The sequence below is a fragment of the Oncorhynchus tshawytscha genome, linkage group LG03 (assembly GCF_018296145.1).
Source record: "Oncorhynchus tshawytscha isolate Ot180627B linkage group LG03, Otsh_v2.0, whole genome shotgun sequence".
In the NCBI taxonomy this organism is placed as follows: Eukaryota; Metazoa; Chordata; class Actinopteri; order Salmoniformes; family Salmonidae; genus Oncorhynchus; species Oncorhynchus tshawytscha.
Genome location: NC_056431.1, coordinates 5912100 through 5936698, shown reverse-complemented (window position 1 = coordinate 5936698; position 24599 = coordinate 5912100). Strand labels below are relative to the sequence as shown.

General features: G+C 44.6%; 2 protein-coding genes across 4 annotated transcripts; one reads left to right on the top strand and one right to left on the bottom strand.

The window, feature by feature from the left end:
* Positions 1-3283: 3283 nt before the first annotated feature.
* LOC112237109 (cytochrome c oxidase subunit 6B1) lies at positions 3284-8232 on the bottom strand. Of its 3 annotated transcripts, XM_024405725.2 has the most exons (5): positions 6697-6849; positions 5695-5748; positions 5223-5360; positions 4142-4242; positions 3284-3496 (listed from the first exon to the last, which is right to left on the bottom strand). In XM_024405725.2, exons 3-5 carry the CDS (start codon positions 5326-5328, stop codon positions 3443-3445), a joined length of 261 nt encoding a protein of 86 aa, XP_024261493.1. In that variant the 5' UTR covers positions 5329-5360; positions 5695-5748; positions 6697-6849; the 3' UTR covers positions 3284-3442. The 3 variants fall into 3 exon arrangements, with proteins under 3 accessions (XP_024261493.1, XP_024261492.1, XP_024261495.1); XM_024405724.2 differs by lacking the exons at positions 5695-5748; positions 6697-6849 and adding an exon at positions 8148-8232; XM_024405727.2 differs by lacking the exon at positions 5695-5748 and having other exon boundaries at positions 6697-6851.
* Positions 8233-10332: 2100 nt separating this feature from the next.
* LOC112237103 (ras-interacting protein 1-like) lies at positions 10333-24227 on the top strand. The gene is made up of 16 exons (XM_024405716.2): positions 10333-10670; positions 11690-11820; positions 13905-14338; positions 15046-15306; positions 15421-15665; positions 15773-15946; positions 16354-16558; positions 17295-17593; positions 17809-17970; positions 18354-18394; positions 19073-19227; positions 19547-19659; positions 19772-20066; positions 20415-20578; positions 21032-21173; positions 23222-24227. Exons 2-16 carry the CDS (start codon positions 11690-11692, stop codon positions 23398-23400), a joined length of 3000 nt encoding a protein of 999 aa, XP_024261484.2. The 5' UTR covers positions 10333-10670; the 3' UTR covers positions 23401-24227.
* Positions 24228-24599: the final 372 nt, after the last annotated feature.

Here is a 24599-nt window from a genome sequence, read left to right as displayed (position 1 = left end):
CTATGAAACCCTGCCTGTCCTCCTCCAAGACATCACTGCCTATGAAACCCTGCCTGTCCTCCTCCAAGACATCACTGCCTATGAAACCCTGCCTGTCCTCCTCCAAGACATCACTGCCTATGAAACCCTGCCTGTCCTCCTCCAAGACATCACTGCCTATGAAACCCTGCCTGTCCTCCTCCAAGACATCACTGCCTATGAAACCCTGCCCGTTCTCCTCCAAGACATCACTGCCTATGAAACCCTGCCTGTCCTCCTCCAAGACATCACTGCCTATGAAACCCTGCCCGTTCTCCTCCAAGACATAACTGCCTATGAAACCCTGCCTGTCCTCCTCCAAGACATCACTGCCTATGAAACCCTGCCTGTCCTCCTCCAAGACATCACTGACTATGAAACCCTGCCTGTCCTCCTCCATGACATCACTGCCTATGAAACCCTGCCTGTCCTCCTCCAAGACATCACTGCCTATGAAATCCTGCATGCCCTCCAAGACATCACTGCCTATGAAACCCTGCCTGCCCTCCCCCAAGACATCACTGCCTATGAAATCCTGCATGCCCTCCAAGACATCACTGCCTATGAAATCCTGCCTGTCCTCCCCCAAGACATCACTGCCTATGAAATCCTGCATGCCCTCCAAGACATCACTGCCTATGAAACCCTGCATGCCCTCCAAGACATCACTGCCTATGAAACCCTGCATGCCCTCCAAGACATCACTGCCTATGAAATCCTGCATGCCCTCCAAGACATCACTGCCTATGAAACCCTGCATGCCCTCCAAGACATCACTGCCTATGAAATCCTGCCTGCCCTCCAAGACATCACTGCCTATGAAATCCTGCCAGTCCTCCTCCAAGACATCACTGCCTATGAAATCCTGCCTGTCCTCCTCCAAGACATCACTGCCTATGAAATCCTGCATGCCCTCCAAGACATCACTGCCTATGAAACCCTGCCTGTCCTCCTCCAAGACATCGCTGCCTATGAAACCCTGCCTGTCCTCCTCCAATACATCACTGCCTATGAAACCCTGCCTGTCCTCCTCCAAGACATCACTGCCTATGAAACCCTGCCTGTCCTCCTCCATGACATCACTGCCTATGAAACCCTGCCTGTCCTCCAAGACATCACTGCCTATGAAATCCTGCCTGTCCTCCATGACATCACTGCCTATGAAACCCTGCCTGTCCTCCTCCAATACATCACTGCCTATGAAACCCTGCCTGTCCTCCTCCAAGACATCACTGCCTATGAAACCCTGCCTGTCCTCCTCCATGACATCACTGCCTATGAAACCCTGCCTGTCCTCCAAGACATCACTGCCTATGAAATCCTGCCTGTCCTCCATGACATCACTGCCTATGAAACCCTGCCTGTCCTCCTCCAAGACATCACTGCCTATGAAACCCTGCCTGTCCTCCTCCAAGACATCACTGCCTATGAAACCCTGCCTGTCCTCCATGACATCACTGCCTATGAAACCCTGTCCTCCTCCAAGACATCACTGCCTATGAAACCCTGCCTGTCCTCCTCCAAGACATCACTGCCTATGAAACCCTGCCTGTCCTCAAACTACTTATGAAACATCTATAAAATGAGAGGGATGTAGAGGCACCTTCACCTCTGAGAAGGAAAACCCTGCATAAGAAACTGTTTCAACTATCCATAAAAAATCAGAATGACATGCAATGCTTAAGACTAGTTTGGAATGTGTTTGCTTTCAGCCCAAAAACAAGTAAATCCTGACCAATACAAAATAAATTTGATCATTTGACAGAGACCTAAAAGTTTGATTGCGTGGGATTGACAGACATGACTTCTGTGTAGTCTATCACTGTCTCCCTCCTCTGTCACATCCTGTCTGTGGTGGCAGAGCTGTTGCCAGGGAAACCAATCGGCCAACATCTCCACTGGTCATGTGGTCTCTCTAAGCCAATATCATTGCTCTACCAGGGAGCTATGAAAGCCTGCTATAGTCAGAGGGAGGGGGTGAGAGAGTTGTTTGTGGTGTGTTATGTACACTCAGACACGCTCCATCTCCACTGATGTGGTCATGATATATGGCAACAATTGTTTTTTACAAAAATCTGCAGACATTCTCACTGATCAGAAAGCTCTTCAAGATTGCCAGTATGCAGAAACTGGTTACGTCAGCAGAAATGCATTGAATTAATCCAACACTGCCACCCTGTGTTACAAAGTGGGCATTGCATTGAATTTATTTCCTAGTAATGACTACTGCCATTATATGGAGATTAGCTGCTATGGAAGACTTGGAAGCTGCAGAATCAACGTCAGTCTATGCTGTGACTGAGCCCAGTCATAACATGTATAAGATTGATTGGAATTTCTCAGTAAAAAAAAATGTGCATTCCTAATGGCCAACAACTATTTAATAGACCGACTATCACAGAAACATAATTGTAACTCAAACATGTCCAGCTGAATTAAGTGGTAGATCAAATTAAAAAGAACCCTGTCAAAATAGCAAGAATGGGCTGTATTTTCAACATTCAATGTCTCTCCTGGTTCAAAGTAGATGAGATTGACCACATCACTCTTCCAAATTGTTTGTATCTCACTTACATACAGCTGACACAGTACTTACCACCAGAAATGCCACCAGGGGTCACTACACGGTCCTCAAACCCAGAATGCACTCAAGGTAATGTACAGTATTGTATCGCAATGGTTGAATGGAACTCACTTCCAACTCGGGTCACTCAGGCAAGCAGCAAAGTTAGTTAAAAAACAAAGTGAGGCAACACCTCACAGCCTCTGACCCTGTATGACAGGGATTATTAACTAGATTCAGCCACAGACCGAACTACAAATAATTTGTAGACTGCAAATTGACCACATAAAAAAATGTCAAACCTTGCTTACGTTCATATACAATAAAATCTCTATTATGTGTGGGAATACTTTGGATTACCAAAATTTAAATCACTGAGCTGTTTGGCTGGTGTTTTTTTTGTCTTTTGTCCAACAATTGAAAAATTCAATAACTTGGGGGGTCCAAATAAAATAACCTGTGGACCTGATTGGGCCCACCAGTTGGAGAACCCTGCTGTATGACCTAAAATCTTGTATGTATATGCATGCAGTACAGGACCTTTGTTAGGTGTATTGATCTGGTTTAAAATGTGTTTCTGTTCCTGTCTATCAATGTTATGCATTTTGCCACGTTTTAGGTTGTGTGGACCCAGGAAGAGTAACTGTTGCAACGGCTAATGGGGATCCTAATAAAATACCAAGTGAACCACCACCAGACAGGTTCAAAACAGGTGCGTATTTTTATTAAGTGATTGTTTCATTAGTAACACTGTTAATAACATTTAGAATGGTGTGGTACGTGGTCAACACATGTCCTTAGGCGCGCTACAGGGGTCAAAGTTGAAGGTGTGGCTAACAGAAAGTCCTGAGGTCAGCCATTTTAGATCTTGCCGGGAAAGCTTCCGGCCTCTATCTGGTCGTCCCACTTGGCAACCTGCAGGAGGAAATGCGCTCATAAGGTTAAACTGCCTATCAGTGTAACATACAGTTATAACACAGTAGCCTTCATATTACACCCATCTCATGCTTTCAGATCTATGAAAAGTGTCTAAGGGTAGGGGGTAGGAATCGACTTCAGACTGGGACCATGGTCAGTTATTGGACTCACAACAAACAGAGTGTATGAACACTTGCAACATAACAGAGGTCCACACTGTATACCAACTACCACTTCAGGTAAGGACATTTGAGACACAGAAGAACAGGTACATTCATAACTGTTCCACTCAGTGGACATGTCAGAACAGACTGTTGGCAGAGTTTAGACATGCTGGAACTACTAAAGGCTTCTATGGAATGTGGTGCTCAGACTGTTGGCACATTGTGAATAGTTGAGGCACTGCTAATGTGAGTGAATGTAGGTTCTAACGTGAGCTGATTAAAGTGATTCATCATCCATCTCTAGGGGAGGTCCAATCATTGCTGACAATACTACACAACAATGGGAAGGCAGTTAGGGGGCATGGTGTGTATGCCCACTCCTTTAGGCTTTGTTTGAATAGTTTGCCACTATAGATCTGCTTAACCTTATAAAGGAGTGCCCGCACCATACTATGAGCCACAGCAGCAGCATACGTACCCAGCTCATGGGACAGATACTCTTGTAGACCCTCTGGTACCAGTCACAGGGAGCCACATCCTGGCCTTTGTCTGACAAAGCTTTGTTGCACCTGTGGAAGTCTAGAAAGAGGGGGAGGAGAGAGTTAATATTGACAGAATGAAGTGGTAAGCATTAAGACAGTTATTACAACTTTTACTGACACTGGTGTTACATTTCTGAACCTAAACATCTAACAGCAAACAGCCACCACAAATGGACCCTTATCTGATGTGCTAAATTATGTCCACAGAAATCTGACACTAACTAAAACTAAAAGTGTTGTCCCGTATGGCTCAGTCGGTTGAGCACGGGCGTGTGCAATGCCATGGTAGTGGGTTTGAATCCCACGGGAGACCAGTATGAAACAGAAAAAATAAATGTATGCACTCACTACTGTTAGTCTGCTAAATGACTAAAATATCAACGTAAAAAAAAAGAAAAAAAGTACACCGACAGATACATTAGGCTATCCTTACTAAACGAGTGTTGAAGACCGAAAAGATCTGGCTTACCCAAGTAGTACCCTTGCCTAACGGACATGTCAGTCAGTACAGACAGTTGGCTTATGATGGCGTACCTTGGTGAATAGCTGAGGGACAGCCAACATTCTATCTGGTCTAATGTGAACTGATAGTGATTTAGATCACTCTGAGGAGGTGCTTCTCATGGGGCTCTTATCAACCTAAGAAGTTGGACATGCATCAATGCTTCGAGAGCAAATACCACTGTTTTCAATGCACATCAACTGCAAATCATCAACCGCATGATTCAAAGTGCAGGCAAATGAGTTTAAAATTGGCCTTCAGATAACAATCCTTGTTTTGTTAACCAACCCAGATCTTTATCTTTGTGAAGAAGAAGAAAATTGCTGGGAAGGCAACCAAGAGTGTTCAGGGTGGCAGAAGAGCCTGATGGCCAGAAGTATCCTGTCCTTTCACCATTGTGTGTGTCAGTTGGGAGGTAGAAATGAGCAGTAGACTGCTGGCAGGGCTGGAGAAAGAGGGGGAGATGTGTGTGGCGGGTCAGAAAAGAGAAGTAGTTGATCAGCTAGCTAACTTACCCAGATAGTTCTGAAAGCAGTTGCGGGTCTGGTTGGTGTTGGGGAAGCGGGCGTCGAAGGGAGCCGTCCTGTAGTTCTTTATCTTCTCCTCAATAACGTCAGACATGCTGGCTAGCTGGCGGTCTCACTATGTCAACACTGACACACATCGATAGGGAGATGTCATATAATGTCATGAAACTAAACATGAGTTGTACACTAGTCTCACGAGGCCATCCTTCCAAATCTGCCCTTGTTGACTGGCCTGGGCTTCCGAAGCTACCAATACACTTGCACACAGTAGGAAATGATCTTGTTGTCATGATAATAGAATATGGAATGGACTAGTTCAGATAGGCTTATTAGCTAGCAAAATACTTATCCATGAGAGCCTGTATAGCTGTCTATTTGACTAGGTCATAGCTAGTGCAATGACAACTCACAACTAGGACAGACAGATCGATAGAAAGCTTGTTTATTATATTTATTTCACCTTTATTTAACCAGGTAGGCCAGTTCAGATCAAGTTCTCATTTACAACTGCGACCTGGCCAAGACAAAGTAAAGTAGTGCGACAAAAACAACAGAGTTACACAAACAAACGTACAGTCAATAACACAATAGAAAAATCTATATACAGTGTGTGCAAATGTAGTAAGATTAGGGAAGTAAGGCAATAAATAGGCCAAAGGGGCAAAATAATTACAATTTAGCATTAACACTGGAGTGATAGATGTGCAGAGGATTGTGTGCAAGTAGAGACACCGGGGTGCAAAAGAGCAAAATGAAAGAAAAATAATATTTGGGATGAGGTAGTTGATGTGCTATTTACAGATGGGCTGTGTACAGGTACAGTGATCGGTAAGCTGCTCTGACAGCTGATGCTTAAAGTTAGAGAGGGAGATAGAAGACTCCAGTTTCAGTGATTTTTGCAATTCGTTCCAGTCATGGGCAGCGGAGAACTGGAAGGAAAGGCGGCCAAAGGAGAAATTGGCTTTGGTGATGACCAGTGAAATTTACCTGCTGGAGAACGTGCTACGGGTGGGTGTTGCTATGGTGACCAGTGAGCTGAGATAAGGTAGGGCTTGACCTAGCATAGACTTATAGATGACCTGGAGCCAGTGGGTTTGGCAATGAATACAGTTGAAGTCTGAAGTTTACATAAACGAGTTTTAATGACACCAATCTAAGTGTTTCAACCACTCCCCAAATTTCTTCTTAACAAACTATAATTTTGGCAAGTCGATTAGGACATCTACTTTCTGCATGACACAAGTCATTTTTCCAACAATTGTTTACAGACATTATTTCAATTATAATTCACTGTATCACAATTCCAGTGGGTCAGAAGTGTACATACACTAAGTTGACTGTGCCTTTAAACAGCTTAGAAAATTCCATAAAATTATGTCATGGCTTTAGAAGCTTCTGATAGGCTAATTGACATAATTTGAGTCAATTGGAGGTGTACCTGTGGATGTATTTCAAGGCCTACCTTCAAACTCAATGCATTTTTGCTTGACATCATGGGACAATCAACAGAAATCAGCAATGACCTCTGAAAATATATTGTAGACCTCCACAAGTCTGGTTCATCCTTGGGAGCAATTTCCAAACGCCTGAAGTACCACGTTCATCTGCACAAACAATAGAACGCAAGTATAAACACCAAGGACCACGCAGCCATCAAACTGCTCAGGAAGGAGTGTTCTGTCTCCTAGAGATGAACGTACTTTGGTGCAAAAAGTGCAAATCAATCCCAGAACAACAGCAAAGGACCTGGTGAAGATCCTGGAGGAAACAAGTACAAAAGTATCTATATCCACAGTAAAACGAGTCCAATGTCGACAACCTGAAAGGCCGCTCATCAAGGAAGAAGTCACTGCTCCAAAACTGCCATTAAAAAAAGCCAGACTATGGTTTGCAACTGCACATGGGGACAAATATACTTTTTGGAGAAATGTCCTCTGGTCTAATGAAACAAAAATGGAACTGTTTGGCCATAATGACCATTGTTATGTTTGGAGGAAAAAGGGGGAGGCTTGCAAGCACCATGTTATGGGGGTGCTTTGCTGTAGGAGGGACTGGTGCACTTCACATAATAGATGGCATAATAAGGCAGGAAGTCAGGAAGTTACAGCTTGGTCGCAAATGGGTCTTCCAAATGGACAATGACCCCAAGCATACGGCCAAAGTTGTGGCAAAATGGCATAAGGACAACAAAGTCAAGGTATTGGAGTGGCCATCACAAAGCCCTGACCTCAATCCTGTCAAATTTGTGGGCAGAACAGAAAAAGCGTGTGAGCAAATAGGCCTACAAACCTGACTGAATTTTTACTAGGATTAAATGTCAGGAATTGTGAAAAACCTATGTTAAATGTATTTGGCTAAGGTGTATATAAACTTCCGACTTCAACTGTATGTAGCGAGGGCCAGCCAACGAGAGCATACAGGTCGTCGTGGTGGGTAGTATATGGGGCATTCGTGACAAAACGGATGGCACTGTGATTAACTACATCCAATTTGCTGAGTAGAGTGTTGGAGGCTATTTTGTAAATGACATCCCCGAAGTTGTAACCTTAGCTAGCTTGAATTCAGTCATGGAAGGTGACTTATCAATCCGTATTTCCTGGTAACTAACGTTAGTTAACAAATAAGTAAAATACTTGAATGGAGATTTCTGACTAGCTAGAAAGTTAGAAATTACAGCTCACTAACCACATCGAATGAAATAATGTAGTATAGCTTCAAATGTATTTGTTGGCTTGCTTGCTGGCTAGCTACATTAGCTTGAACTCAGCTAGATAGCCGGCTCAAAACAGTGGCACGGCAGACGTTATTTCCAATTAATTGAAATACTTCCACACAAACAAAACAATACCGAACCTCAGTATATTAATTGAAAGAGACAAACTCATGATTTTCCGGCAGTTTTCCACGACCTACCTTGGACTGTTTCTTGTGTCCTCTCTCACCGGAAGACCGTAACGCAGTGTATGCTGGGATGTTGTGCGTGGACTCGCAAGTGTAATCACCATGGTATGGGAATGAGAAAAAAGTAATCGTTTCTCAGGTTTTTATGCATCATTTTTTCTCTCTATTGTCTATAAACAATAATTAGAAACACAAATAAATTATGGGAATCACTTTGGAATATTTAAGCCATATGAAGTGTAATCATTGACTTTAGCATCATTTATTTACACTAAGAAGATCATGTCAGTGATAGCCTAGTACAGTGTTTCCCAACGCCAGTCTCCCATTACCTCCAACAGCACATTTTCTGCTGTAGCCCCAGACAAAAACACCTGACCCTGTCCCAAATCAAAACACCTGTTCATGTCCCAAATCAAAACACCTGATCCTGTCCCAATTCAAAAGCCTGATCTCCTGCCTCAAATCAACAGGATGAAATTCCATCCCAAATCAACAGGATGACCTCTTGTCCCAAATCAATAGCATGACCTCCTGTCCAAACTCAACAGCATGATATCCTGTCCCAAATCAACAGCCTTATGTCTGTCCCAAATCAACAGGATGGCCAATGCTGTGAGTCATCTATTTTTACCCCTGCCTTTCAACATCTAGAAACCTCTGCAAATCTCTGTCCTCCAGCAGCATTGTCTTGCTCATAAAAGTTGCTCACACATTTGTAAGCAATGTAGGCTGTGAGAAGAACTTGTTTGTTTTGTTTCGAAAATACAGGGCCCACAGTAGCAGGCCAAAGTGGACATTGTGATAAAGCTTTGCCCAGGCTAAAATAGATCCCCCACAACTGTGTCAGTATGTCTAACAATAGTAAAGATAAATAGCTTCTAACTCGTATCTGTTCCCAAAGAAAAGAGAGAGGAGAACAAGGAAGAGAATACTATGTTGGCCCACACCTGAACTGTGCCAAGTTTAAAGTGTCATTCTTTTAGTTAACAGTTATTCCAACGAAAACCTACAGAGGGTTGCCTACCTGGAAAAGGGTATGAGTTATCACCCGCGCGTCAAAGGCAAACATAACAAAGAAACTCCATGACGCAAAGGAGTGTTCACAGGCTGCTGTCACCCGGCCATCCCTGTCTGTGAGCACCTCTCCAAACCAAAGACCTCAGAGTGTCTGGACGAGCTCACTACCTACTCAGTGGAAGTACACTGTCTGGCACACTGTCTCATTTCGAAGCAAGCGTCTAGTTTTTGTGTGTTTTGGTAGTACCTGTAATAGCCTATAATTTCAGTTGCATAGTTTCAAGCTTTATTGTACATGTATTAACACATTGTAAGAATGGATGTCTACATACATCCCTTCCAGTATATATGTTATTATAGTAGCCTTAGCTAACTGGTTCAGATATTATGATGAATCCAATGTAACTTTCTCTCTTTCTCCTTTTCTTGCTCCCCCTTTCTCCCTGCCTGTCCTCTCTTTTCCTATCACAATCTTCCTGTTGTAGACAAGGTCAGAGGTCACAGGTGTCCCTCTTTCTCTGACTTCCTGTCTCACTGTTTCCTTCTTCCACTTTTCAGCAAAAACCTGCTGCTCAAAGTATGTCCTTTTCTAGAAAACATTATAGGCCTGTTTCTTGATGCACTACAATGTAATTTCTTGGGCAATCAAAGATCTGAACTCTGGACTACACTTTAAAAGCAACATTCCTGTGGACAACTAGACAAAGGTTATACGTTCTGACTGACTGCTATCATTTTTAAGCTGGGAGCATAAACCTCTTTTCTCTCAGTGGCTGTGTTAAAGTAATTAGTTGTCCAAATTAATCACAGATTCTCACTGCCCCCCCAGCCCCCGCCCCGTCCTCCACCCCCACCCAATCTTCTCCGTACCCAACCCCAGCGCTCCAAAGCACCCTAATGCCAAAGACAATGGTCTAACGGAATCCAACCAGTGTGCATGTGTGCATGTGTGCTTGGGGGAGACAGGGGAATGCTGGATTAACCCTCCCCCATTCCTAGTCTTATCTCTTTATAGTGTGTATGTACAGTATATACAGTATGTCCAGGGAGGGTACAAGGGGCCAGCAAGTGTGTGCATCACAAAATAATCTCCCCATTTCCTCTCTCTCTCTCTCTCTCTCTCTCTCTCTCTCAGGATATAGGTGTTGTCCAGCATGAAGGAAGGAAATTCTGTCACTTAGAACAATGGGCCTGTTTCTCTATCTATAGACCCACAGAGGCAGAGAAAGAGAGAGAAGGAGCCCATACCACCATTACCTAGAAGACCGACAGAAAACACAAAGAAAAAGAGAGAGAGTGGAGAAAAATATGTTCTGATTTTAAAGAGACTATATTGATGAAGAGAACGTGTTCGAGAGAAAGAGAGATACCTGTGGCACAGATAGACGTTTTGAAAATGGAGTTTTTGTCTTGGGGAAAAAGGAAAATACTAAGTTGTTTTTAACCATTTAGTTTTTTTCTGTTGAGAAGGACTAATAAAATACTTATACGAAGAGGGAACTGCAGTCTTTCTCGGTAAGTACTTTCAAAACGCTTTTATTGTAGAGGGCATATTGTGTTGCATTGGTTCGTTATTTTTCCATGACATTTTTTAACATTTGAGCTGTCATCCATGATAAGCTAGAGATCACAATGTTGATAATTTTCCACTGTAAAATGTTGCTGATATGTTCTTGCTGTTTCTTTTGCCACATTGCATTATAGAAAGTAGAATACTTTTTTTTAAAATAGATTAGTTGGGTTCAAATTTGAACCACTCTACTTTAATTTTTCAGTTTGACACATCATTTTAGAAGGATTGAAGCTGCCCCTAAGCACAGATCTAGTATCAGTTTTCCCTTCCCAAACTCTACATTCGAGTGAAAACTTCAGACTGACCTTAGGTCAGTGTCTAAGGGTGATTTCATTCTACACCTAGTTGTAGGCTGAGGGACAGACATGTAGTGACCTTAAGAGTGGGGATTTCCCTTTCAACATGACAGCTGGATCTGAGGCCTGTACAACACACTTCCTGTTTGGATAAGGAGGAATGACACACATTCAATTTAGAGTACCTTTGTGACAAAGATGTCATTTACAGTGCTGTAACGTAAGAATTTGAGATGATTTGAGCCAAGTGTAACCTATCTACCATTTAAATTATTATAATAATTTTTGTAACAATGGGGGGCAACAATCACTTCCACAGCCAAATTGCTTTGGTGTGTAGCAATGAACAATTCTACAAGGATCCGGAGGATCTCAAACTATTCATGATGATGACCTTAAACTATTCATTATTTGACCATTTTAGGATTACATACTCCTAGTTGGGTTGTTTGGAGGAAAACGTCTTCTTCCCCCTGATAATTCAACCTTTGATTTATGTCCAAATATATCAAGGGCCTGTTTCAGACCCATGTGAATAGAATGTAAAGCAGTATAGTCCACACACATCTTAATTAATTAACTCAAAGATTATGAACGTTTGATCTGTGTTCTTTGAGTTCTCACATTACACAATACCTTTATCTCTCTCTCTCGTTGGTTCTCAGATGGATCAGATGGAGGGGACTGACAGTCCTCGCTTCAGGAAGCTCCATTTCCCTGTGGGTCTGTGGATCAACTCTCCCAGGAAACACTTTGCCAAGCTGGGGGGCCGCTGGCCCAGCGCTGTCTCTGTCAAGTCAGTCTCTCTGCTACCTACAGTTGAAGTTGGAAGTTTACATACTCCTTAGCCAAATACATTTGAACTCAGATTTTCACAATTCCTGACATTTAATCTTAGTAAAAATTCCCTGTCTTAGGTCAGTTAGGATCACCACTTTATATTAAGAATGTGAAATGTCAGAATAATAGTAGAGAGGATTATTTCTTTCAGCCTTTATTTCTTTCATCACATTCCCAGTGGGTCAGAAGTTTACATACACTCAATTAGTATTTGGTAGCATTGCCTTTTATTTGTTAACTTGGGTCAAAAGTTTCAGGTAGCCTTCCACAAGCTTCCCACAATAAATTGGGTGAATTTTGGCCCATTCCTCCTGACAGAGCTGGTGTAACTGTGTCAGGTTTGTAGGCCTCCTTGCTTGCACACGCTTTTTCACTTCTGCCCAAAAATGTTCTATGGGATTGAGATCAGGGCTTTGTGATGGCCACTCCAATACCTTGACTTTGTTGTCCTTTAGCCATTTTGCCACAACTTTGGAAGTATGCTTGGGGTCATTGTCTATTTGGAAGACCCATTTGCGACCACGCTTTAACTTCCTGACTGATGTCTTGAGATGTTGCTTCAATATATCCACATAATTTTCCTGCCTCATGATGCCACCTATTTTATAAAGTGCACCAGTCCCTCCTGCAGCAAACACCCCCACAACATGATGTTGCCACCCCGTATATCATGGTTGGGATGGTGTTCTTCGGCTTGCAAGCCTCCCTCTTTTTCCTCCAAACATAACGATGGTCATTAAGGCCAAACAGTTCTATTTTTGTTTCATCAGACCAGAGGACATTTCTCCAAAAAGTACAATCTTTGTCCCCATGTGCAGTTGCAAACCATAGTCTGGCTTTTTTTATGGTGGTTTTGGAGCAGTGGCTTCTTCCTTGCTGAGCAGCCTTTCAGGTTATATAGCACTAATTGTACTGTGGATATAGATATTTTTGTACCTGTTTCCTCCAGCATCTTCACAAGGTCCTTTGCTGTTGTTCTGGGATTGATTTGCACTTTTTGCACCAAAGTAGGTTCATCTCTAGGAGACAGAAGGTGTCTCCTTTCTGAGTGGTATGACGGCTGCGTGGTCCCATGGTGTTTATACTTGCGTTCTATTGTTTGTACAGATGAATGTGATTTTGTGCATTTGGAAATTGCTCCCAAGGATGAACTAGACTTGTGGAGGTCTACAATTTATTTTCTGAGGTCTTTTGATTGTCCCATGATGTCAAGCAAAAAGGCATTGAGTTTGAAGGTAGGCCTTGAAATACATCCACAGTTACCCCTCCAATTGACTCAAATGAAGAAGCTTCTAAGAAGAAGCTTCTAAAGCCATGACATAATTTTCTGGCCTTTTCCAAGCTGTTTAAAGGCACAGTCAACTTAGTGTATGTAAACTTCTGACCCACTGGAATTGTGATATTGTGAATTATAAGTGAAATCATCTGTCTGTAAACAATTGTTGGAAAAATGACTTGTCTCATGCACAAAGTAGATGTCCTAACCGACTTGCCAAAACTATAATTTGTGAAGAAGAAATTTGTGGAGTGGTTGAAAACAAGTTTTAATGACTCCAACCTAAGTGTATGTAAACTTCCGACTTCAAATATATGTACAGTACCTCAATGTCACTTAGTCCAATGTTGATTCTCAACGATTTTGTTCTAGTCCAGCACTAACACATCTGACTCAACTAATCACACATTATCCCAGGTCTCTTAACTCCATTGGTCTTTTCGGTCTGTCGGTCTGCTGACTCGTTGTTTTTTCAGTTTGTTCTGTATTCAGTTTGTTTATCCTTCAGTCCTCCTCACTGTATCTCCAGCCACATTCAAGTTAAGTGTCTGACATGTTTTTGCATACAATAAATTAACCAAGACAACAGTTCATTATGGACTAATTTGATTGTATGGTCATGTGTTACATGTCATGCAGTGTTCCTTGAATCTTGTGACCGTTTTCTAGCAGTTAATATTGTCTATGTTCAGTTCTGTCAACCATAACTCACAGCTGACTTCCCTATCTCTTTCTTTCCCCCTCCTCTCCTTCTCCCTCACTAGGTCCACCACCAGCTCTGATGCAGCGTCCCTCCACGAGGCCCCATCTTCCCTCTCCATATCCACCCCCTCCCTCGCTCCCCCATCCCCCTCTCCCTCTCCGGCCTTCCTCCGGCCCCGTCCCGCCGGGCCCCAGTCCCGCACCAAGCGTCTTTCCCACCTCTTCCTGAGGGGGCGCTCCAACAGTGACCGAGACAAGGCCATAGGGGAGAAGGAGAGGGAGGTGTGGGCCCACTCTGCTGCCCCTTCCTCCCACCACTACCTGCCCCCTGCCTCCTCCACAGCCCCAGGCCTCATCAAGATCTATGGGGATGCTCTGTCTAGTGGGGCTAACTACCGCTCTTTGCTGGCCACCACCCACTCTACAGCCAAACAGCTCATCGCCCAGGTCATCACCCGCTATACGGAGAGAGAGAGGGAGGAGACGGACGATGCAGGTAAGAGGCAGAAAGAGAGAGAGAGGGAGGAGACGAACGATGCAGGTAAGAGGCAGAAAGAGAGAGAGAGGGAGGAGACGAACGATGCAGGTAAGAGGCAGAAAGAGAGAGAGAGGGAGGAGACGGACGATGCAGGTAAGAGGCAGAAAGAGAGAGAGTGGGAGGAGACGGACGATGCAGGTAAGAGGCAGAAAGAGAGAGAGTGGGAGGAGACGGACGATGCAGGTAAGAGGCAGAAAGAGGGAGAGGGAGGAGACGGACAATGCAGGTAAGAGGCAGAAAGAGAGAGAGGGAGGAGACGGACGATGCAGGTAAGAGGCAGAAAGAGAGTACAGACCGAGTACAGTACAGGGATTCATGTAAGAGAGGCGTGAAAGTACAGATAAACATGGGATTAGATTATTGTATGATTACCACACAATAACTATTATAGCCAAAAGCTTTGGGACTTTCAGTATGTAGCCTATGCCTGTCATGGCAAAAGGACAGAAAATGACGGTAACTGTAGAGAAAGGGCCAGTGGCTTCCTGGTTTTCATATTCCTTGTTGACACATTTCATTGCACCATGAAGTCAGGCACCTAGCCAGAATTGTTCCAGTAAATAAACCACAGCTGTGAACACCTCAATTGAGCAATAATGTCCACTTTATGCAAGTCATATTCATAGGATTTTTTTTTGCCTGGTCGCCCTGCCTCCCTCTCCTAGCCCTGCAGAAACACAGCCCGGAAGACTTCCTGTTGTGTGATGTCATTGGAAAGCCCATCCAGCAACCGGATGGAGCCTTCCAATGGGAGACAGAGTGTCGTAGGGGCGTGGCTGAATGGGAATGCCCACTGCTATTGGTGGACATGTGGCGGCCCAAGGAGGGGTTTGAACGCCGCTTTGAGATCCAGAGACGGGACGACTACGAAAGAGAGGAGAGGGAGAAAAAGAAGGAGCGAGAGAGGGAAGGAGAGAACCACACAGGTAAAAGGACAATATAGAGTCTCTAGATGACCAGCTCTTACATCTGGGGTTTCCTACAGTCATCCAGTGTAGTTTCTTTGTTTTTAATGATATGTCTGGGTGTCGTGGTAACAGGTGTACGTTGGAGGCGGAGCCGCATACAGTCGGGGGGCGGGGCTGAGGAGGGCGAGCGAGGTCATCGAGGACGGAACTCGGAACTCAGGAGGAGCATCAGCGACATGAACCTCAGCCTGAGGCGTCGCCAAGGAAACCACATCGGCAATGACCCCCGTCGCTCCGGAAACCACCCTAACAACAGTGCAGGACTTCAGGACAGGAAGAACATTGTGAGCATGATAGCTCCATTGGAGCACGGAGAGGTGAGGATGCGTTTCACCACATATTGCAACATGATAGAAACAGGGCAATCCCACCTAATCTCAGCAGTGCAGCAGTCTGACCATAAAGACTCCTCCCTCTGTCTTAGATGATGAGGTCAAAGGTCAGAGACGAGGTGGAGCGGAGGAACAAAGCAGACAAAGCAGTGGAGGAGGAGAAGGACTACTCAGCCTGCGACCTGGAAGTGATGTCACAGAGCCTGATCCTCCCGCCCACGGACCGACCCTACTTCTTGTTGCTGCAGGGCTACGACCAGAGCAAGGTTAGACCTGCGCCTCCCAGATGATCATACACACACACCCTGAACATGACATCATACCTGCATTTCCCTAATCGCCACATACCATCACTGTTTCCAACCCTTACCCAGCCTTTCCCATTCAACCCTGAGCACAAAACAGACTCACAGCAACACAATACCTTTGTAGACACACACAACCCCACTGTGTACATCACTCCATCTCTCACAGTGACCTCACACAGGTCTTCATTGTAGCAAACTGTGACACACTTCATACCTTATCTCCTGACCTCCGCACAACTTAAGATCTCCAAGATGTCCCCTTATCATAACCATGTCCTTCAGATGATAACAAACTCCCTTCTCTCTTTCTTTCTTTATTTCCTTCTTCCGTTCTCCTCTGTGTGTGTTTTCTGTGTTTTCTACAGGACTTTGTTTTGTACATCATGGCAGGGCACACACACGTTTTTGGGCGGAAGCCAACGATGAGGGAGAGAGAGAAGGACAGAGAAAGGGAGAGGAAGGGGAAGAGGCCTCTGAAGGTGGAAACATTCCTCTCTGCTCCAGACATGCTGGCCAGGCACCTGTTGGTCAGGAGAGACTCAGCCGTACCCGACACTCCCCCTGGGCAAGGTAGGCCTGGTCCACAAACAACCCTAGTCCTAAATCCTGGCCCTACCCCTGTGATGTTTACAGACCTCAACAAACAGAAAAGTGCCTGCAAAATAGGGAGCCTTTTCCATATGTGCTTACATCTATCCACAGAAGTAACAATTCATATGTGCTTACATCTATCCACAGAAGTAACAATTCATATGTGCTTACATCTACCCACAGAAGTAACAATTCATATGTGCTTACATCTATCCACAGAAGTAACAATTCATATGTGCTTACATCTATCCACAGAAGTAACAATTCATATGTGCTTACATCTATCCACAGAAGTAACAATTCATATGTGCTTACATCTATCCACAGAAGTAACAATTCATATGTGCTTACATCTATCCACAGAAGTAACAATTCATATGTGCTTACATCTATCCACAGAAGTAACAATTCATATGTGCTTACATCTATCCACAGAAGTAACAATTCATATGTGCTTACATCTATCCACAGAAGTAACAATTCATATGTGCTTACATCTATCCACAGAAGTAACAATTCCTTACTACACGTTGACACCTGATTTTACAGTATTTCCCTGTCCACAATCAACCTCTAGAGATCCTCCCACTAGACACTTCTTGATACCCCCTTATATATGGTTAGAAACCTGTCATACCTTTTTTATAAGCAGTTTATGAGCAGAACTTCAATTATAGTGTTACTAGTTAATCAACCATTTTCTCTCTCCCCCCAGCTCTGATGCGTCCCTTCAGAGGAGGAGTTGTCACACACAATGGAGAAGCTCTCTACCGGGAGGCGGTGCTTAAACCTGGGGACGTGATTGGCATAGGAGGTCATTTTCTCTTCCTGTATCGTGACCCCCGCGTGACCCCGGCCCCTCCGCTGGCATTGGTGCTGCCTTGGCAAACCGACGTTCCCTCCACCTGCTGCCTCTTGGGATTGGTGGACAGACAGGAAGCGTGGAGGCAGTACCTGGGTTCCACTGAGGCTCTGCTGCGTTTCCAGCCCCGCCACGCTGACGCTCTGCTACAGGTGAGAGAAGAAAGACCCCTGTGTCTGTTAGTTACACCACTGTGTCTGCTACCTGTCTGCTACAGATTAGAGTAGAGAACTGTGTTATATAAGTCAGGGGGAGGTACCTGAATCTTAAAATATCCATTGTTACCACATATATTACTTTCTTGGTTGATATGAGCTGAAACAAGACCATAAATTAAAGCCACTGTTTCTCACTCTTTCTTCATCAGGAGATAATCTCTAAGAACTCCTCTCCAGACTCAGAGGGCGGGCCTTTAGCCCCAGCCTTTCTCCTGTCAATCATGATTGACCATGCCTCCAAACACCTGGATCCCGCCCTCACGCCTCAGCTGCTGCTGAAAGCAGCCAATCAGATCAAAGGGATCGTTTGGGTGAGTTCATTTGAAAAACTGTCTAGGATCATCTCAGTTGTAATAACGCTAACTAGCCATAGCTCAGTCAAGACTGACACAGAAAGATACACACCAGATAAAATAGTATTGTAAAGGGCTATAAAGCCAGCCCCAGACTGGCACGTCTTTCTCTGAAACCCTGTACACTGTGAACAGGGATTCATTCAGACAGACAGATGCCTGTCACTGTAGATGAACTGAACTGGGGATAAGCTGATGTCACTTCCTTCTGGAAACCGTGTTGTAATTGTCCTGGTGGCCTGTCCAGACTTTGTAATCCCCCCTTCTCTACCTCTGCCACTAAGCCGTGACGTGTCTCTCCTCTCATGTCCTCTCTTCCCTCTCCAACTCTCTTTTTACAGGATAACATTAAGGAATTCGGGGATAAGCATCCCACGCAAAAGTAAGATCATTTCTGCTCAACGTCATATTTCAGCTGTTTCCTGTGTTTGGAACTTCCCTTAGGGCTGTATTAGGGGGAATCAAGAGAAGTGATTGTCCAGCTTGTGTCTCTGTAAATAATGTGATGAACATGCAGATACTATTTAGCATTATGCAAGGATTCATGATTAAAATATGTGACGTTTACACAAAGTATAAACTGTATATGATACTGATAAACTAATACTGTACACAAATATCTATTAATATTAATGTTTATTTAGCAGATGTTATCCCAAGTGAATAGCAGTTAACAGATGAAATCAGATGTAGAGGGACCCTGGGTCACACTTTATTTGGATAGTCTGGATTGTCCATCTGTAGATGCTCTACATATGGTCATATTATCAACAAACTATCTGTTGATAAGTAACTGCATGCTAAGGTTAGGGTTAAGTTTAGAACAAGGGCTAGGATAAGGGTTAAATTGAGGGTTAGGTTAGGGTTAGTAGACAGTTTGTTGAAATGTTACTGATAGTCTGTAGAGCGTCTGCAGATGGACTATGCAAATAAAGTGTTACTGAACCCAGTCACTGCATGCTCATTAAAATAGATCATGGACTTGCTGTAACTCCTTGAGATAGATAGTGACAACAACTTCTATAACATGGTGTGTTCTGTTCTGGTCTGGTCTGTCCAGTTCCACAGAGCAGGAGGTTGAACTGAGTGCGCCCAGTGCTCAGAAGCTGTCCTCTGACCTTCGACCTCTGATGTTCTGGATGTCCAATGCCACAGAGCTCCTCAACTTCTTCCAGGTCAAAGCTGAGGCCATGGAGAGAGACTGGGAGTTTGAGGGTGAGACACCTGTGTCATAAGGGTCCGTTTCCTCTTGATCAATGCAGATCACCATCGATCATCTGCCAAAAAAGCTTCTTTCTACAATAAAAACATTTTGTAATATCAACCTTATCACTCTTTTTGACATCACATGGCTCTTGTATCTTTCTGTCTTCCTCTTCCTGTGTGACATTCCTGCTATCATAATTTAGCCCCACAGTAGTCAAAACAAGAGTTAGTTTCGTCATTGAGAAGTGAAATATATTTTGGATTGTTCTGCAATAACAGTAGTTATATGACAGTAGTTAGAAGTTAATGCATATATATTTACCCTCAGCTCCTGGTGACCCGGTGTTGTCAGCTGACCTGGACACCTGCTCCGAGGCCCTGGCGCAGCTTGATGACGTGATAATGCACACCTTCCAGCAGTGCGTGTACCACCTCACAAAGGTGAGGGAGGTTGAGTTACCTCACACTCAAGACACAATCAAGTTACCGTACATAATTATATCCCGACCTATACATGAATTCATCTCTCTCTCTGTCACTCTGTCTCTGTCAGACACTGTACTCCCTCCTGCCAGCTCTCCTGGACAACAACCCTTTCTCCAGCCTGGAGAAAGAGAAGGAGAGAGATGAGGGTAGGGAGATGGATGGGGGTGAGGGTGGTGGGGGGGCGGGAGAGGGGGAAGACGTGTCCTCCCTCCCCCCTACGGTGGCTGGGCTGGTGGAGGTGTACCGCTGCTCCCTGATGCTGTCCCGGGAGGCCTGCCTCTCCCCCCCACTCACCTCCCAAACCTTCGGCTACCTCTTCTTCTTCACCAACACCTCCCTGCTCAACACACTGCTGGAGAGAGGTGAGAGGGCAGGGGTAATACTGGGGTCCAAGGTCAGGGGTTGGTCTGAGGAAGCTGCAGTCATGAGCTAAGTGGGTTCCACATTACACATGCAGAAATTGCTTTCCGCTACACAAGCCATTGTTTGTGCACGAACCATTTAGTGTAGAGGTCGTAAGGGGATGAGCGCTACCAAGCACAGCGAGACAGAGAATCTGGGTGCGGCTCTAAAATAACTTGAACTTTCCAACCCTGGTTCAGATGTGCACTAACACACACACACACACACACACTCCCTCTCTTTCTGTCTCTTCTTCCTCTTCTCTCTCTCTTTCTGTCTCCTCCACCCTCTCTCCCTCCCTCTCTCAGATGGTCTGTTCTCCTGGTCTAGAGCAGTCCAGATCCGTACAAACCTGGACCTGGTTCTGGACTGGCTGCAGGGCGCGGGACTTGGAGATATCGCCTCTGAGTTCCTGAAGAAGCTGTCCGTCACAGTCAATTTCCTGTGCGTCCCTAAGACCCGCCTCATCCAGGTATACATAATGCTGGTTTAGCCAGTTAACAATCAGTCGATTTAGCAAGATAATGACCCAAATCAAAACATTCTGGATAAAGAATCATGTTTTGGTCTCATTGTTTTTGTTGTTGTGTTGTTCTTCCTCTAAACCTATTTGACTTATCACACATCCACCCCTAGCCCCTACCTCTAGACACTTCCTGATGCCTTCTCCTAAAGCTGATTGGATCAGATAGGTATAAACTGTATGATAACCGCTCTAGGAAGCCAGATATACACGTTTTCCATTCATTTGTTCACACCCATTTAGTTATTTTCAGATATAAGGGGTCATCTAGAGGTGACAAGGGCTTAGGGGTAGATTTTAGATTTGGCATCCCATCTGTTGTAGACATTGCTGATATCGTCCACTTTTCCTTCTTCTCTGTTTTGTTGCTCATTGGTTGTTCTCTTGTCTCTCCTCCGCCAGTCATCCTGGGCCAGCCTACAGGAGGACCATGCCTTGCTAAGCCCCACCCAGCTGCACCATCTGCTGACCCATTACAAGCTGGGACCGGCCAGAGCCCCACCGACCTCCTGGGCCCCTCCCCCTGGGACGGAGCTCAGTGGAGGTAAGACACGAGAGGGGAGGAGTTGGGAGTCCTGGAGGGTCATTATGTAGGAGCTAATGCTGCATTCATAACCAAGTGTGAAGGTAGTATTTACCATATACGACTGGGAATAAATCCATGTGAACACTCCTCCAACTAGTAATTACTAGTGGGAAACTCGTCTATCATCCCTAAGCTCCGACTTCTGCCACATGCTGATCTCTGACATCACCTACTAAGGAATAGACTTCGATAACAGCATTTTCGGTAGATAAATGTAACAACAAAACATTTATTATAAATAGCAATCTATTAATATGGTTTTTGAACACTATAATTTGTTTACAAGCATGATGGCTCTAATTTTAGATTATGGTTAGAAGCCTCTTGGCTAGACCCTAGACCCACTCCAATTTGCATACCGCCACCAACAGATCCACAGATTATGCAGTCTCTATTGCACTCACCACTGCCCTTTCCCACCTGGACAAAAGGAACACATATGCGAGAATGCTATTCGTTGACTACAGTTCAGCGTTCAACACCATAGTGCCTTCAAAGCTCATCAACAAGCTAAGAACCCTGGGACTGAACCCCTCCCTCTGCAACTGGATCCAAGACTTCTGGACGGGCTGCCCCAGGTGGTAAGGGTAGGTAACAACACATCCGCAACGCTGATCCTCATCACAGGTGCCCCTCAGGGGTGCGTGCTCAGCCCCCTCCTGTACTCCCTGTTCACTCATGACTGCACTACCAGGCACGACTTCAACACCATCATTAAATTTGCCAATGACACAACAGTGGTAGGCCTGGTCTCCGACAACAATGAGACAATCTATAGGGAGGAGGTCAGAGACCTGGCCGTGTGGTGCCAGGACAACAACCTCTCCCTCAACGTGATCAAGACAAATGAGATGATTGTGGACTACAGGAAAAAGAGGACTGAACACGCCCCCATTCTCATCAATGGGGCTGCAGTGGAGCAGGTTGAGAGCTTCAAGTTCCTTGGTGTCCACATCACCAACAAACTAACATGATCCAAGCACATCAAAACAGTTGTGAAGAGGGCACAACAAAACCTATTCCCCCTCAGGAGACTGAAAAGATTTGGCATGGGATCCTCAAAAGGTTCTACAGCTACACCATCAACAGCATCATGGTTGCATCACTGCTTGGTATGGCAACTGCTCGGCCTCCGACCGCAAGGCACTACAGAGGGTAGTGCAAAACGGTCCAGTACATCACTGTGGCCAAGCTTCCTGCCATCCAGGACCTCTATACCAGGCGGTGTCAGAGGAAGGCCCTACAAATTGTCAAAGACTCCAGCCCCCCTAGTGCTACCACACGGCAAGCGGTACCAGAGCGCCAAGTCTAGGTCCAAGAGGCTTCTAAACAGTTTCTACCCCCAAGCCATAAGACTCCTGAACATCTAATCAAATGGCTACCCAGACTATTTGCATTGTCCCCCCTTCCCCTCTCCACACCACTGCCACTCTCTGTTGTCATCTATGCATAGTCACTTTAATAACTCTAACTACATGTACATACTACCTCGACTAACCGGTGACCCCGCACATTGACTCTGTACCGGCACCTCCCTCTATATATTGTTATTTTTATACTGCTGCTCTTTAATTACTTGTTACTTTTATCTCTTATCCATATTTTTTGAAACTGCACTGTTGGTTAAGGACTCGTAAGTAAGCATTTCACTGGTCTACCTGTTGTATTCGGCGCATGTGACTAAAATTTGATTTGATTTGGTTGATGAAGCTTGTTGGCCATTTCTCAATGAGTTTAAAGCATGTGAATGCATCTAACTGGTATTTACGACTTCACAACTTCCAACTTGGTTATGAACACAACATTAGATACAACTGCAAACTTGAGATAAGTAGAATGTTCATGTAAATTATGCATTTATGTCAATTAAAAAATGTTTGTGATCTCAAGTCAGGATTCAGCCCTTAGACATTCCGAACATTGTAAGTACACATGTATAGAAGGGGTATGATTTCTTCCTAAGAATCTCAGACCACTAAATATCTAGTCATGCTTTTCTGTCCAAGACATCTTTGAAAGTTTCCTGGACCACCCCCCTCTCATCCTGCCAAATGAGACACCTCAGCTGGACCTCTCCCAGCCAATCCCCAGCCCCGAGCTACAAAAGGAAGTGACACGCCTGCGCAACTTCCTGTGGGGACTCGACCAGGATGAGCTGCCAGCCAATCAGAGGACCAGGCTGTGAGCGCTGGAAAGTTCATCTCTGGGTAGAAGCTACCCTTAGGCACAGTTCTAGGATCAGTTCACCATCCACCTTAACCATGAAGGGGGAAAGACACAAAACTGACCCTTGATCAGTATCTAGGGGCAATCTCATCCATCTCAGGCAACTTTGATATTAACACTATATTGAACCCCATGTCGTAAGGCAGATGCAATGGATAGGAATGGCAACTGGTGTGAGGAATGGCAACTGGTGTGAGGAATGGCAACTGGTGTGAGGAATGGCAACTGGTGTGAGGAATGGCAACTGGTGTGAGGAATGGCAACTGGTGTGAGGAATGGCAACTGGTGTGAGGAATGGCAACTGGTGTGAGGAATGGCAACTGGTGTGAGGAATGGCAACTGGTGTGAGGAATGGCAACTGGTGTGAGGAATGGCAACTGGTGTGAGGAATGGCAACTGTCAAAAGAAAGTCCTAACACAATGTAATAGTTATCTAACTGTAAGACAATACAACTCTTCTTTTACTGTTCTCTAAACACTCTTTATTTTGTAACTCATTGCCTGAAATGCAGTGGTTGCCTGAAAAAGAAAAGTCCTGCAAAATGAAGCATAAATGATGGTATGACTATGTTGTTATGTAAAAGATATCCCTGTAGGTCAGCTTTATACTGGATGGATGGATGCTCACAGATATTCTCATATAAAGAATATAGTATAGTGTATTGTCACAGAACATTAGATTGTATACCAAAGTAAACACTAACACTATGAGGGAAACTGTTTTACCATGTGTATTTTATTTCCAACTGACTGCCCTCATATTATAAATAAAATGTTGGTACCCTATGATCTGTCCATAGTGTTTCCTTTGTTATGGATGTTTTGTCCTTGTTTGTTTATTTACTTTGATTGTACCACACAACTCAACAGCTAGACAGGTTCTGGAAAGGTGAATGTCCCGAGTCATTTTGTACCCGGGGTGCCAGAATGAAAGGACCACAAGGTGGCGACGCAGCACTCAGTCAACCCCTGGAATCATGACTCAACAGTTACTAGACTAGGGAATTAGCGGGGGTCCCTGTCAATCAACCCGATTTCCGAAATATCATATTTCCTGTGTGATTAATAGGTTATTCCAACATAGACATAACATACGCACGATGGTGCTTCCGTGGCTTAGGAAGCAGATGACGACCACACTCGATGATGCCTGGCTGT

Bases quoted from the DNA above. Each gene is read 5' to 3' on its own strand.
- LOC112237103 (XM_024405716.2), top strand. From the start codon at position 11,690: ATGGATCAGATGGAGGGGACTGACAGTCCTCGCTTCAGGAAGCTCCAT. The intron at 15,666-15,772 runs GTGAGGATGCGT...CCTCTGTCTTAG, and splicing joins CTCCATTGGAGCACGGAGAG to ATGATGAGGTCAAAGGTCAG. The intron at 17,971-18,353 runs GTGAGTTCATTT...CTCTTTTTACAG, and splicing joins AGATCAAAGGGATCGTTTGG to GATAACATTAAGGAATTCGG.
- LOC112237109 (XM_024405724.2), bottom strand. From the start codon at position 5,328: ATGTCTGACGTTATTGAGGAGAAGATAAAGAACTACAGGACGGCTCCC. The intron at 4,243-5,222 runs GTAAGTTAGCTA...CCCTCTTTCTAG, and splicing joins CTGCTTTCAGAACTATCTGG to ACTTCCACAGGTGCAACAAA. The intron at 3,497-4,141 runs GTACGTATGCTG...TTCCTCCTGCAG, and splicing joins GTATCTGTCCCATGAGCTGG to GTTGCCAAGTGGGACGACCA.